The 14,856-nt window shown below is 43.7% G+C and overlaps 1 protein-coding gene across 1 annotated transcript; it reads left to right on the top strand.

Annotated features, from left to right (window-relative positions):
* Window positions 1-590: 590 nt before the first annotated feature.
* On the top strand, window positions 591-13,929 carry LOC134182033 (murinoglobulin-1-like). Its single transcript, XM_062649354.1, has 32 exons — window positions 591-711; window positions 776-951; window positions 1,014-1,039; window positions 1,114-1,279; window positions 2,374-2,444; window positions 2,503-2,554; window positions 2,676-2,749; window positions 2,810-2,861; window positions 2,918-3,005; window positions 3,073-3,166; window positions 8,258-8,467; window positions 8,522-8,719; window positions 8,776-8,892; window positions 8,957-9,016; window positions 9,077-9,307; window positions 9,368-9,517; window positions 9,577-9,885; window positions 9,963-10,068; window positions 10,128-10,314; window positions 10,376-10,601; window positions 10,660-10,884; window positions 10,946-10,997; window positions 11,072-11,203; window positions 11,283-11,459; window positions 11,525-11,606; window positions 11,667-11,904; window positions 11,962-12,345; window positions 12,418-12,570; window positions 12,631-13,199; window positions 13,261-13,354; window positions 13,415-13,489; window positions 13,549-13,929. The coding sequence occupies exons 1-29, from the start codon at window positions 632-634 to the stop codon at window positions 12,805-12,807; spliced, it is 4,293 nt and encodes a 1,430-aa protein (XP_062505338.1). The 5' UTR covers window positions 591-631; the 3' UTR covers window positions 12,808-13,199; window positions 13,261-13,354; window positions 13,415-13,489; window positions 13,549-13,929.
* Window positions 13,930-14,856: the final 927 nt, after the last annotated feature.

Raw genomic sequence — 14,856 nt, 5'->3', positions numbered from 1 at the left:
TTAGGTGTCTCTGACTTCGGATATCGTAACAAAAATTAATAGAGACGCAATAGCGTACTTACAGGTCAGTAGCCTAGTCCGAAAAACAGACGCTGTCATGGACAATGCAAGTTCCCCTTCGCAAATTCCCGTCGAGTGCCACATTTCTGTTGAAAACGACACTAGTGATTTGTGCAAAAACACTGCGGCCGCTCAGCCACGCAAACCAAACAATTTGAAGCTGTCAGACTGCAAAGCCACTATGCAGAAACACTGTGGAACAAGCAAAATGTTACAAGTCAGATACAGCTCATTAGGCTTGAAAACACACCGATAAACTCACAAACACTCGCCACACTCCTACGTACACGTGTCAAAAAAACACAACCTCAATTGGCTGCTGCAGGAGCTACAAGAGACTGTCGTTGGCAGATCCAATCGAATTCGATAGCGCGTTAGCATGTAGGTATGTATGTAAGTACACCAATCTTGACGAAACTGGATCTCACAGCGATACCATTCCTACGAAACGACACCGTTCCCGCTTCTCGCATGTGATGTCATTAATCACCTTCCTACGCAGTTGTCACTCTGACGTCACTTGCTGGAGAACAAAGGCCCTTCATTCGATCTTTCCTTAAACCATTTCAAGATGAAGGCACAATATTTGCTTCTCGCATCATTTGGACTGCTTGCGACATTGAGCTGTGTATCTTCACAATCTCTTGTTCTGTGAGACGATTAGCTAATATCACATTTGCAAAGTGACTGTGCTAAGGTTGGCTATACGTTTCAGGCTTCCCAATATTAGTCATGTCGTGGCACCAAAAAGTGTAGCACCGGGAGAAACATTTGTTGTGTACGTTCACGTAGAGAACATTCTTTCGAAGGCAAAACAGTCAGTGTCTGTACACGTGACACATTCTGCCGGAAGATTGCTTGCTTCAAGCAAGGAAAGAAAAGTAATCCCAGGTAGGGAAATATTGATATAGTTATTTCAATAGTCTTGTCAGATGGGATCTATTTTTCTGTAGGTTCATTCAACATGTTTTCACTAACGGTGTGTCTTTATACACGTGCAACTCTCCCAACTGTCTTCAACTATGCAATTACTGTCGTTACCTTGAACCGTAGATTCCTGAAGATACTGATCCGGCTGAAGGTCCGCACAGCATCGACGTCAAAATGATGACGCATCTGCATACTTTGGTGACCAGGAGTCTACCACTTACGATATCTGGCAAGAACAGAATCATCCTCATTCAGACAAACAAACCTATCTACAAACCAGGAGAAACGGGTACAACCTAATAATAATAATATATTTCTATCGCATCACCACAGTAATGTAATTTCCACTGGGAGCATACGAACACACGCACGCACGCACACACACACACACACACACACACACACACACACACACACACACACACACACACACACACACACAACACACACACAAAAACACACACACACACACACACACACACACACACACAACACACACACAAAAACACACACACACACACACACACACACAACACACGCAAAAACACACACACACACACTCCCGCACATACACACACACATACACACACGCACGCGCACACGCACGCGCGCACACACACACACACACACACACACACACACACACACACACACACACACACACACACACAAACACACACACATATTAACAAAAATGGACAAATGTTAAGCCCTCCACGTCTTTCGACGTCGACCCTGAGGTCAGTTACGGAGATAGCTCCCCTACCTCTACAGACAGGGCCTCCAAGCGCTACGTGGAGTCCTGGGGCCAGCGTTACAATCCACCTGTAGCTTGGCCAGAATCATTCAGGGGCACTGACAATGGCGCAGCTCTGGGACTGGGCACGAAGGCCCACACGTAACCGTCTGCTGCATGAAGTTGCTGTCAAGCCAATGGTCTTGTTCACCCCAGTCAATGACCCGGTACTCATTTATACTTGAGTCGAGAGAAGCAAGTGTGGGTGAGTTTCTTGCTCAAGGAAACTGCGACACACACACACACACACACACACACACACACACACACACACACACACACACACACACACACACACACACACACACACAAACAAACACACACGCGCGCTCGCGCACACACACACACACGTACATACGCACACACGCACACACGCGCGCACATACACACACGCACACACGCACACACGCACACACGCACACACGCGCGCACACACGCGCACACGCGCACACGCGCACACGCGCACACGCACACACGCACACACGCGCACACGCGCACACAAACACACACAGCTAACTACAGAGCACACAAGACAAACAACCTACAAATCAACCTCTAGATGATGCTAAATGGGTTTTGATTTTCAGTTATGGGAAGAGTGATTGTTCTTGATCGTGAGACAAGATCTGTGACAGGAAGAGTTACCGTCACTATAGAGGTGGGCGTGATCACACTTTAGGTGCCAGTTTTGGTATACATACTTCATTGTGTTATAGAATCCTAAATCATATACCATTGGACGTTATTCCAACATTGACTTAGAGTTTGGTGAGTGCTTATAATTAAACGCATTAACTAAAATGCTGTTGCCAACACACTGAAGCACTAGCTGGCACGCTTTGACAAGGCATTCTTTGATCAATGATTTTGCAACAAGTATCTTGCGCAGGTGTTGGTAAGTTTGAGTTTCCACTGTCTTCTGAACCCGTTCTTGGAACACACACGCTATGTGCTACATACGAGGTACACGTTTACCAATTAATTGTGTCTATAGTTACTCTAAGACTTCGTATTCATATACAGGGTCTGCCCAAAAACCAGCGTTCTTGCTTTAAATTTAAAGTCAAACGTTACGGTAAATTCTGCTCACTCTAACCAAAATATATCTATTGCAACAAATATTTCTGGCAGTTTTGCCCAGATTTTCCTGTTTGGTGGCCCTCACTAATGATGTCATCGATTGTGCTACAAGAACGCTCTGCTTCACCGTGTCAGCAACGTAAGCATCTATATAATTATGTGACAAGCTTCTAGAATGTAGTTTGTTAATTGATTCAATATTCTAGATATACTTACGGTCATAAAGTTAGAGGATATTTGAAAGCACACCTGGGTTCCAAAGGGCGACGATGTCGAGACAAATCTGTTTCAAGGAGCATGGTCAGATATGATTAAATAAGTAAATTAATTTACTGTATTTAAGTTATTTAAATTTAGGTGTATACCATTTGAATCGTTGTTATGACGTAAATTTTCTGCTAGGATATCATTTCTTACCATACAAAATTTGTAGTTGTTAATTAAGAATTAGTCGAATATTTTTAATGTTTTAAAAATTATTTCAATTATAAGTTTTGAGTTTAATTACAGTTTTATAAATTTTAATAATAATAATAATAGCGGGAAGCCTATGCACGGGCAGTGTCCCCGTCTCACTGAGCAACCGCCTGTCGACATGAAAGAGACCTACGGATAGCTAAAGGTAGCAAATATTCCTGCTGCAACTGAAGAACTGGTTGTTGCTGCTTAAGGCCAAGCTCTTCCTACTCGGTACTATGAGCGCAAGATTCTACATCGTGATGTCAGTCCTACTTGCCGCATGTGCAGTGTAGGCCTGGAAACAGTCGGCCACATTGGGGCAAGCTGTAGTGCTTTGGCACCGATTGACTACACTGATCGACACAATGAGGTGGGCTTCATCATTCACTGGGATGTTTGTCACCATTTTGGGGTTTCAGTGGAGAGCAGATGCTACCGGCATCATGCTGATAGGCTTGTGGAGACGGATGACATTACTATGATGTGGGATATTACCATCCCCACTGCCAGGAGGATCAAAGCCAATCGTCCAGACATGTCTCAGAAATAGAAAGACAAACACTTGTCTTCTTATTGATATCAGCTGTCCAGCTGCTGGCAACATTGGCAAGAAACCCGATGAGAAGTTGGCGAAGTACAGCGACTTGCGAGTGCAGGTAAGCCGCATGTGGCATTGTCGAACACTGGTGGTTCCGGTGGTCTTGGGAGCTTTGGGCACAATGCACGCAGGTATTGCACGGTGGCTCGACATTATTCCAGGTCATCACAACCTGCAGTACTTGCAGATAACAGTGCTTTGGAATTTACTCGGATCCTTCGTAAAGTCATGTCTTCTTTCTAGACAGCAGTGATGGTCTAAGTACTTCTGAAGTTCGGTCTGCTTTCGGTACTTGTAATAGACTTGACAAACAAGACTGATCTGGTTAAGCACGACAATCTATTTCACTTCGTACCCATTGGTACAGCATATAGTTTTTGAAAACTTGTCACAATCAGTGCATCTGCAGTGTGGTAATTGGTAGTCATCTGAGTAGCAAGTGATATGTTTGAGTAAGCTCATTTTCAAACTTGTACAGTACTGTAATTGCACTTAAATTTGATAACGTCGAAGATTCCAAACATATTGCCTTAAAATTCTTGTTGGCCAATATCTAATATTATTACTATTATATATGTCGTACTTAACCAGATCAGTCTGGTTTGTAACGTCTCTTGTAAGCACAGGAGGCAAAGCCTGCCTCAGAGGTGCACAGACCATCATGTCTGTCTAGACAGAAGACATGACTTTACGTACGATCCGACTGGATCCAAGAAGCACTGCTTTCTGTAAGTGCTGCAGGTTGTGATGAACTGAAATAATGTCCAGCCACAGTGCAATACCTACTTGCACTGTGCCCAAATATCCTAACATCACTGCAACAACCAGTGTCCGACATTGCCACACGCGCCTTACTTCCACCGCAATTCACTGTATTTCGTCACCTCAGCCTGCTTCCTAGCTATGTTGCCATTAACAGGACAGCTGATATCAATAAAAAGACCAAGTGTTTGTTTTTTACTTCTGAAACAGATGTCAGGACGATTGGCACCGATCTTTCTATCAGTAGGGATGGCTTTATCCCACATCATAGTGATGTCGTCCGTCTCCACAAGCCTATCAGGAAAATAACACCACCATCTGCTCTCCACTGGAACCACACAATGACGAAAAATGTCCCAGTGGATAATGGAAGCCACCTGACTGTGTCGATCAGTGTAGTCCATTGGTGCAAAAGCACTACAGTGCAAAAATGTGGTCTACTGTTGCCAGGCTACACTGCACAAGCGACAAGTGCGACTGACATCTCAATGGAAAATGTTGCGCTCATAATTCCAAGTCCGAAGAGCTTGGTCTTGAGCAACAACAACCAGTCCCTCAGTTGCAGCAGTAACATTCGATGACTTCAGCCATCTGTAAGTCTCTTTCATGTCCACAGGTGGTTTCTCAGTGAGACGGCAATACTGACCATGCATAGATGTTCTGCTCCAGAACAGTATACGAAGAGAACCGCTGCACGTGCGGAAATGTTTCGCATCTGTCTGAGGTGCTTGCTCGAAAACACCATCAGACAGAGTAGTCCCACTTCCATGCAGGCTCTGCGACTAGACAGACTCTCCTGCAGCTGTGCAAAAACTGACGGGCCACGCGGTTGGATCGAATGAGAGGACCTCCTAGCATCACACTCCTGTACCATTTGCATGAAGAGATCAGAGCTACTACGAAGGTAGTTAACATTCCAGCCCCACAATACAAGACTGATACGCCGACTTGATCTGTTGTAACCCTCAACTGTCCTTGGTGCACGAAGCGTACAGCCGGTAATAGTCTGCGACAGTACACTTGTCCACACCAAACTTCATCTGTTTGCTGATCAGGATTCCTGCCATACACCTTCAGGTTATCCATGTAAAGTAGAGGACTGAAAAGCTGACGTTTGGCAGTCTCACCACGCCCAGTGCTCATCCAATAGCTGTAACCACTTCTATGTAACTCCACGCTCAGAGGACTCAGAGCCATACAGAAGAGAAGACGAGATAGTGAATCACCTTGGAAAATACCTCGCCTGATACGGCACCGTTCCCGTAGTAAAGAACCATGGATGTCTTCCAACTCTTCATCACACGTGACAGAAACCTGCGCCAAGACTAGACTAGAATAATCTTATGCAGCTGAAGACATTGGAGTAACCAGCTGTGTGACACGCTGTCATGGCCTTTCTGGTAGTCCACCCAAGCCATGCTCAAGCTCCTGTGCCTGATCTTACAGTCCTCGGTAAGCAGTTTGTTAATCAGCACCTGACCCTTTGCAGCAAACGATCCCTGTTGACAACCCTTCTGCTCCGATTACATTAAGTTTCCTGGAACAAAATGCCCTGCAATCCTCTGTCCGACGACTGAGGCAAGAGTCTTTTAGAAGACAGATATACATGCGCTAGGCCTGTAATTATTGGCCTGGTTACTCTTGTCATTCTTAGGTATCAGAGAGGTTGTTTCCTGAGATAACCAGTCGGGCACAGAGTCCAGGTCTTGAAACAGGACGTTTTAGTTATGATTCAAGTCATCGTGAAGACACGTGATGCGCTTGACCCGGTAACAGTAAACCTGATGTGGTCCAGGAGACTTCCGGTTCTCTATCCTCTTGAGACACAATGTGACCATATCGCCTGAGATAGGAGGCCATTGCAACTCAACTGTCTGGTACGTCTCACCATCGGTTTGACGACTTAGCCAGAAGGCAGACTCATTAGGACACACTTCAGTTTCTACGATATCACCCCGATACTGCTCAATCTCAGACTCGAATGGTGGCGAAGTGATCTGGATAGTCCGTTTACCCAATTCCCTGTAAAACCGTCCAGCATCTCGTTAAAACAAACTATTTTGGCAAAGTCTCTTACGATTCTTCTCCAGCTTCCTAGCCCATTCGACCTTTGTTTCACCCTTCACTAAATCGATGATTGCATTAAGAGCATCAATAAGCTACAGGGTCAAACTGTGAAAGGAAATCCTGGGAATCTGTTGTTTCTTACAGATAGGAATTTTCCTGACTTTTTGTAGCTCGATCATCAAGAAACTCCCGACAGAGCACAGGCTCTACAGCATGCATCGCCATCAAGTGAAAGACCGTCCTTTGTCTGGTAGTGAACTGAACTGATTCGTGAAGTCAGAGTCTACATCTTTTCTAGCCAAGAAGGTATACTAGGATGAGTGGTCATCAAATCAGAGTCACAAGGGTTTGGTGATTTCTAGCCAAGAAGGTATACTAGGATGAGTGGTCATCAAATCAGAGTCACAAGGGTATGGTGATTCCTTAGTAGATCTGCACTAAACTGAATCCAAAGTGCCACCCATAGATGTGCAGACTCCAAACCGAACAGTGAGTAGCTGATCAAAGGAGCCATTTCCCAAGTAATTAGGATACTGATGATCCTCTTGCATTATTAGCAAGACAGTTTTCTCACCACGTGCAACAGGTGCCTTCTTAAACGAAGCCGTACTAAGTGACACAGAATTGACATGCAAGTGCGTGTCCACCGATACGTCAGCTGACGGTTCAGAAAACTCATCCAACGTCGACATCTGTATACCGGCCCAAACATCAGTTCTAACTGGTGACAAACCTGAGACTGGTGTTCCATCCTGTTCGGCCTCGCGCTTGATCACTTCCAACTCTGATTCAGTCAGTTTTACAGATGTTAGGAGATATCGCTTCTGGTCTGTCAAACGCTGTTCAGAGACGTCAGTCAGAAGAATTCTGTTCACACCACAGCTGATGCATGAGTTTTCTGAAACCAGACAACTTGCATGACAACCCAGCGCGGTAGTAACAATGTAATACTTCCCTGTTCATGTGTTGTGTCCACTTCCGTCTAGTTGAACTGCCGCTCCGGTTAGATGAGATAGTGGATTTGTCAGGTACGGGGGAAATAGTAGTCTCACTAGTGGAGTCTGAAGCCAAATTCAAACCAGAAACAAAGCGAGAGATTGTTCTACCAGTCGCTGGGCCCTACTTGTACAACCGTTTCTGGTCTTCCAAACGGCCGTAGGTATTCCAGATGCCGACTTCACAAACTCTGCTCTGGTTTTCCGACAATGTACGAGCTCCTCAGCTGCCTCTGAGACCACCGATACAGCAAACAGCCTTTCTATTAATCTAAACTATTTAGTAATTATACATTCGTTAATGTATGGAATAAATTCTTCTGTTGCAATTAGTAAATGTAACATTACATGAGATAATGTCAGTGTACCAAAGCAATGCACTATTCAGTAGGTGTAACATACATGTACGGATCAGGAAGCATATTCTTTGATCTGGAAGACAAATGCTATTAATTGCGAATTTCTATACTGTGTATGCACACTGCGGTGTAAACTCAACTTTTCTTACAGATCGATGGAACCACTGCAATGTGTATAAAGTTCTGCGCAAGTGGCTGTGGAAGAAAGCTAGACATCGATGTCAACGTGACCGATACGCAGTCTCAAAAAACCGTCCAATGCGACGGACCGACAAGTATCACAAGAAGCCACAAACCAAACAAACTGACTTTTATCAAAGAGGACAAAACATTCAGCCAGTGCCACTACACCACAGTAAAAGTAAAAACAATTACAAACTTTGGATGTCGTCGATTCTAAGTGTTCTCGCTCTAGGTTGCAGCTTCAAGTTTGACGGGAACTCCAAAGTATGCAAATGTAAGCCTGACGGGTACGATATACACAATGGACAGAAGTGGATGTCAAAAATCGAACTCTCGATCGCTGAAAGCTATTTACCAACAAACAGATAGGAGTGGAGTAGCAACATTTAATGTTTGTACTCCATGCAACGCTTTGTCTCTCCGTTTTACAGTAAGTAATAAGTTTTTGAAGCTTACAAGGTTTATGCAACCGCGTTATATATTTAGGCTGCTGCAATTAAGATAAGAGGAGGAAAAAATCGTTTTGCTAATACATACACTTCTCTAAATATGATCTATGCTCCTGAAAGAATTGTGTTGTCAAGCAAACAAAAACGAGTAGAGGTATACGTGATTGATTTCATTTGTCTGGTTAGTCTTGTTGTCGTCGCGCTTTGTCCTGATGCAGGTCGGTAATAAAGCATCTGTTTATGCATCTTTTTCCAGCAAAGTAGTTGCAGACTATTACGTAAGTCATCACCGTCTTAATAAGAGATACGGACGATATATGTCATCCACACTTTTCTAGATTGTTAGCAAAGGTAAGATTGTCAGTCATGATCAGTGCTTACCTACAAGAGATGAGAATATCAGAAGCAAGCATCAACAGTTGTGTGAAGACGGAGGCATGAAGAGAACTTGCTCATTCGCATTTCTTGTGACGTCATCGATGGCTCCAAAAGTTACTGTCATTGTTAATCAGAAGAATCAAGCAGCTTCACGCATCACATTCGATGTAATCGCGAACAACAGATCACAGGTCAGTTGCTGTAGAGTCGTAAAGATGTCATATTTTGCATTGTGAGCTTGTTCTTTCTAGATGTCTCTGGAATTCCAAGAAGAAAAAATGAGACCTGGCGAGAAAGCCCATCTACTAATACATGCGCCTGTCTCGTCATATGTGGGCGTAGTAGCAGTCGATCAAAGCGTTTACCTTCAGCAAGACAAAAACCAACTAACAACAGCTAAAGTGACCTTCTCTGTTTCGTCGTTTCTAACCCATTCCTCAAATGGACGTTTGTTTTTCAGTTGTATGATGAGATTAGACAGTTTGGTGAGCACAAGCCACTGGCCATTAAGAAATACGTTTGTGACTGGTATGTATATTGGAACTGTAATTGCAACTGTTATGGGTATCAAAAAGCACGGAAACCACCTCTTCCAAAACCCAGACCTCTCCCTGCAGTAAACGTAACTGATACCCCTGGAGTCAAAGGAGACGTAGAAAGAGAGTCACCAAGCATTGTCAGTCCTCGTAAATGCTGTGCACGACGTTGCAAGGATGTCACTTACTCTCCTCGGTATTGTTCTTACGTCCAAGCAAGCAATTACTTCCCCGTATGACTAGTATTATTGATTGCATGCAAAGCAAACTCTTGTTACTAACCGAAACGAATTTGCTATTTGTTTTACAGGCTACTGGAATTAGTGTGTCTGACAGTGATACGACGTCTCCAACTGAATGCTCGAAACCAACACCTCCACCCAGACCTAAAGTTACATACGATTGTTGTTATCCAAGTTAGAAATCCTTCCTGTGTACACAAATAAGATTTAGTTTTCTAATTTTTGAACATTAGCACCTGTAACTTGGTCAGCAGGATACCTCAGTATTACAAATTTAGCAACTCCAATTATATATCACCCAGTTCCAACCAGCTTTAGAGAAGAAGTAATTAATACACCGAACGTTGCCAATCTTGCAAATCCAACTCGTGTACGAAAATACTTTCCCGAGACGTGGCTTTGGTTTGAGATGGAGATGAAGTATAACATTGCTTTCTATTTTGTCTTGTAGCTTTGGCTCATCAATTTTATTGTTATTTAGTAATCATACACAGAGGAAGGAGGTTACTGTGCCTGATACGATTACGTCTTGGGTTGTGGATGCTTTCTCTGTTTCACCGTCAACGCACATGTCAATAGCAAGACCGACAACTATAAAAGGATTCAAACATTTCTTCATCACTCTCAATCTGCCCTATTCGGTGATAAGAGGAGAGCTAGTAGAGATCACTCTCACCGTTTACAACTACTTGGAGACACCACTAACAGTGAGTGGCCAAACGGTTCCATTTTATCTGCCATTGTGACATATGCACTTTTTCCTAGGCAAGTGTCGATGTCCTAGTCGACAGCAATGATCTGCGAATAGTGCACGGAAAAGGAAACAAGACAGCGCTAAACCAGGTTTTCAAAACGGTGACTGTTCCTGCAAGCGCAGGTAACTCCCTATCGTATTACCTCCTACCTCTCAAGAACGGTCATCTGCCGATAAAAGCCACCACCAGATCGACAGTTGCTGCAGATAGCCTAATGCGAAATCTGTTTGTCGAAGTAATCAAATTCATGATTAAAACACAAAATTTGTAATCTTATTCTAGACTACTGTCGTTAGCCTGAAGGAGTAAAAGAAGAGTATGCCCAATCAGCCCTCCTGTGTATTGAAGGTATATATATACATATTTATACATATTCAGTTGTGTTATAAATGCTTTCAAAACATTAACTTTGTTAATTGCAGATCCTCCTACTCCCACTCCCCAAATCGACGACGCGTCCGATAGCGGTCTCAAGTGCATCACAAAACGCTTCAATGCATCTCTCCCACCAGACTACGTTCCGGACTCAGAAAGCGCAGATGTTTCAGTAACAGGTTTGTTCACATAATATATTTTAAGAGTGTATCATACATAGTGTAAAGCAATAAAAACTTTATATATATATATATGCAGCGAATTACATGGGACCAACTATTAGCGGTCTCGAAAGTCTTTTGAGGTTGCCAACGGGCTGTGGTGAGCAGAACATGCTCAACTTTGCCCCCGCCGTTTACATTGCTCACTACCTTGACACAATCGGGAAGCTTGACGCTGCAACGCGCAAGAAGGCTCTCCACTACATGCAAACAGGCAAGACACTAAAGGCTAGGCTCTCAGCATTACTCAAATCAATTAAAGATATCTTATTGTATTAGGATACCAGAGAGAGTTGACGTATCAGCGTCAGGATGGATCATACAGCGCATTCGGTGATCGTGATCGTTGTGGAAGCATGTGGTATGTTGAATCAACAATTTTTATAAATACCTATAAAATTGTTTATCATCTTCTCGTCAGGTTGACAGCGTTTGTGTTGAGATCGTTTGGTCAAGCGGACGGCCTCATTGGAATGTCTATCGATAACAAAGTGCAGAAAGAAGCGATAGACTTCATCATATCGAAACAGAACGACGACGGTTCTTTTCCGCCAGTGTGTGGTCCACTAGACAAGAAGATGCAAGGATGCAGCGGTGGTGGTTGTTCTCTCACAGCCTACGTCACACTGGCGCTTCTTGAGGCTGAACTACCATCAAAGGTAACTGCAAACGAATATTATATGCTCAAGATAAACTGCTAATACGTTTTGGTGTAGTATAAAGCGGTAACCGCGGCGATGAGCTACTTGACAAACAACTGCATACCGTCCAACTGCGATAGCCCGTATAATCTGGCTTTAGTCGCGTACACGTTGACAAAAGCCTCAGGATACGACGCGAACGCAGACGCAGCTCTCGATTCGTTAAGAAATTGTGCCAAAACCGATGGCAACCACACTTACTGGCAATACACACTTTCGCCAACTTGTGAGAACAAGTGGGCGTGGTCCTATTATTGCCGATCGAGCTCTTGTGACGTGGAGACGAGCGCCTATGCGTTATTGGCGTTTGCGAACAACGGAAACATCGCGTATAGCTTACGAATTGTTCGCTGGCTACTCGAGCAGCGTAACCCGAGAGGAGGATTTAAGTCCACACAAGTTAGTATCAATTGATCTATAGTATTTATAACAAGGAGTGTCAGTAAGTGTTTACTATTGCGTTTATTGTAGGACACTGTGGTGGCACTTCAAGCTCTATCGGAATATGGCGAGTTGACTTTGTCTGACGGACGCGTTTCGACAATAGTCCAACTTACAGCTAGTGGTCTAGACCAAGAGCTAATTATCGATTCCTCGAATGCCATGCAAGTACAAACTGTCCAGGTTGACTCCAAATTTGCAACAAAATTGTTTTGATAGCAAAATTGAGCAATTTTTGTTTAGCTTCCCGTTCTTCCTACTCCAATCGAAGTGTCTGTTTGTGGTAGCGGTTGCCTGTTAGCCTCACTCGGTGTCAACTACAATGTACCCAAAACGGACGAGATCGCGGCATTCCACGTGTCTGCTGTCGCCACTATTCAGAAGAGAGCATGCAAATGCAGGGGCGTAGGAAGTAAATGAAAACCGGTCCGGCCTAGCGCGCGCTAGTGGGCTGGACAATGTAGCGCACGCTAGTAGATGGGCGGGACAACTTTAATTAACGAGAACTATAATGACAGCCATGTCTAATTCTAAAACTGATACTTATTGCTGCTCATAACCTTAATCGAACTTTCCAAAAATCCGAGCCTGTACAGTACCTTCAACTGACGTCTGGAGAACGCAAGGCCGACGCACAAAGTACTGCATGAGCAGAAATATATTACTTATTTAATCGGCTATACCCTTAAAACGGAAGTTGATGCCATTGAGCGTCTGGCAAAAGTGCATATTTCAAAAACCGGTCCGGCCATGGCCGGACCGGTCGGACTGGACGCTACGCCCCTGAAATACTTAGTCAGAGTCTGCAACAGGTTAGCTCTCTTTGCACTTTATATAAATATCATCCCACTATACACAAAATGGTTGGTGTAGGTGGATCGTCAATGATTCGGATAGCTCCAACATGGCGGTGACCGACGTGACATTCTTTTCAAGTTTCGCACCAGTGCAAAGCGAGTTAAAGCAGGTCAACGATATTTGATTAAATCAGTAATGAGAACTAGCATATATTATCATGTTTAATTAGTTGGTGAAAGAAGGACGATGTATGATCAAAAGAACAGACTTTAAAGGTCGAGTTCTCAGCGTTTACTTTGATGAGGTTCGTTAATTTTAACAAACAAATAAAAAAGTCTTTGTGAACACAGTTTAAAATCTTAGGTGCCTAAAAGAAAGTGTTGCTTTAACGTAACGATGAAGAGGATTTCAGTGGTCGAAGACCTGCAAGGTGTTCCCGTCATTACGTACAACTACTACGAGCCCGACCAGAGGGGAGGAACGATGTTGTACCCACGACAAGATTGCGAATGACGCAAAGAAATGATACGTGGTGTTGACTAGTTGGATATGGTTGAAAACGCAAGAAATTGCTTTAACATCAGTTGTTGTTATAATTAAGAAGCGCATCTTGCTATCCAATGTGTATCTTGTAGATTTAGTTACATATCAAAGTGATAGATAGGTAGACACACTGGGAAAAGCTATTAGAGTGAAACTTGAGCTTTATAACGATGTAAATGTAAAACTACATTTGAAATCAAAGTCAAATAGCAAGGTGGCTAAGATTAGTGACTCTCAACAGTACTGCATGAATTGAATAAATAGAGAGAAGCATTGTACAGTGCTAAACCCTCGGCTGCTGTACATACACACAACATGGAGCGAACGCTCATGAATTTGAAATCATTGAAAATCCCCTCACGTGGTGGTTACGCCTACCGTATTTACACAGCTATCTGTCTAACCACAATCATTTAGGTTGTCGTAATGAGGTGAACCCACAGCCGCCAGAGCCAGATAAAACATTAATGTGGGAAAACATGCATGTGCAAATATAGATTAGGTGTCTCTGACTTCGGATATCTTAACAAAAATGAATAGAGACGCAATAGCATACTTACAGCTCAGTCGCATCGCCCGATAAACAGACGCTGTCATGGTCAATGCACGTTCCCCTTCGCAAATTCCAGTCGACCTCCCAATTCTGTTGAAAACGACACTAGTGATTTGTGCAACAACACTACAGCCTCTCAGCCACGCACACCGAAAAATTTGGAGCTGTCAGACTGCAGAACCACTATGCAGAACCACTATGCAGAACCACTATGCAGAACCACTATGCAGAACCACTGTAGAACAAGCAAAATGTTACATATCAGATACAGCTCATTAGGCTTGCAAACACACCGATAAACTCATAAACAAACGCCACAGTCCTACGTGCACGTGTCGAAGAAACACAACATCAAAAGTCTGCTGCCTTGGCTACAAGAGACTGTCGTTGGCAGATCCAATCGAATCCGATAGCGCGTTAGCAGGTACGTATGTATGTAAGTACACCAATCTTGACAAAACTGGATCTCACAGCTACACAATTCCTGCGAAACGACACAGTTCCCGCCTCTCGCATGTGATGTCATTAATCAGCAGTTGTCACTCTGACGTCACATAGCTGTAGAACAAAGGCCC

The sequence above is a fragment of the Corticium candelabrum genome, chromosome 7 (assembly GCF_963422355.1).
Source record: "Corticium candelabrum chromosome 7, ooCorCand1.1, whole genome shotgun sequence".
NCBI lineage: Eukaryota > Metazoa > Porifera > Homoscleromorpha > Homosclerophorida > Plakinidae > Corticium > Corticium candelabrum.
Note: the sequence above shows the minus strand (reverse complement) of the source record. Positions and strands in the feature narration are given on the sequence as shown.

Coding starts and splice junctions, on each gene's coding strand:
- LOC134182033 (XM_062649354.1), top strand. CDS start 632: ATGAAGGCACAATATTTGCTTCTCGCATCATTTGGACTGCTTGCGACA. Junction 8,720..8,775: donor CTTTGTCTCTCCGTTTTACA/GTAAGTAATAAG, acceptor TTATATATTTAG/GCTGCTGCAATTAAGATAAG. Junction 12,571..12,630: donor TGCAAGTACAAACTGTCCAG/GTTGACTCCAAA, acceptor ATTTTTGTTTAG/CTTCCCGTTCTTCCTACTCC.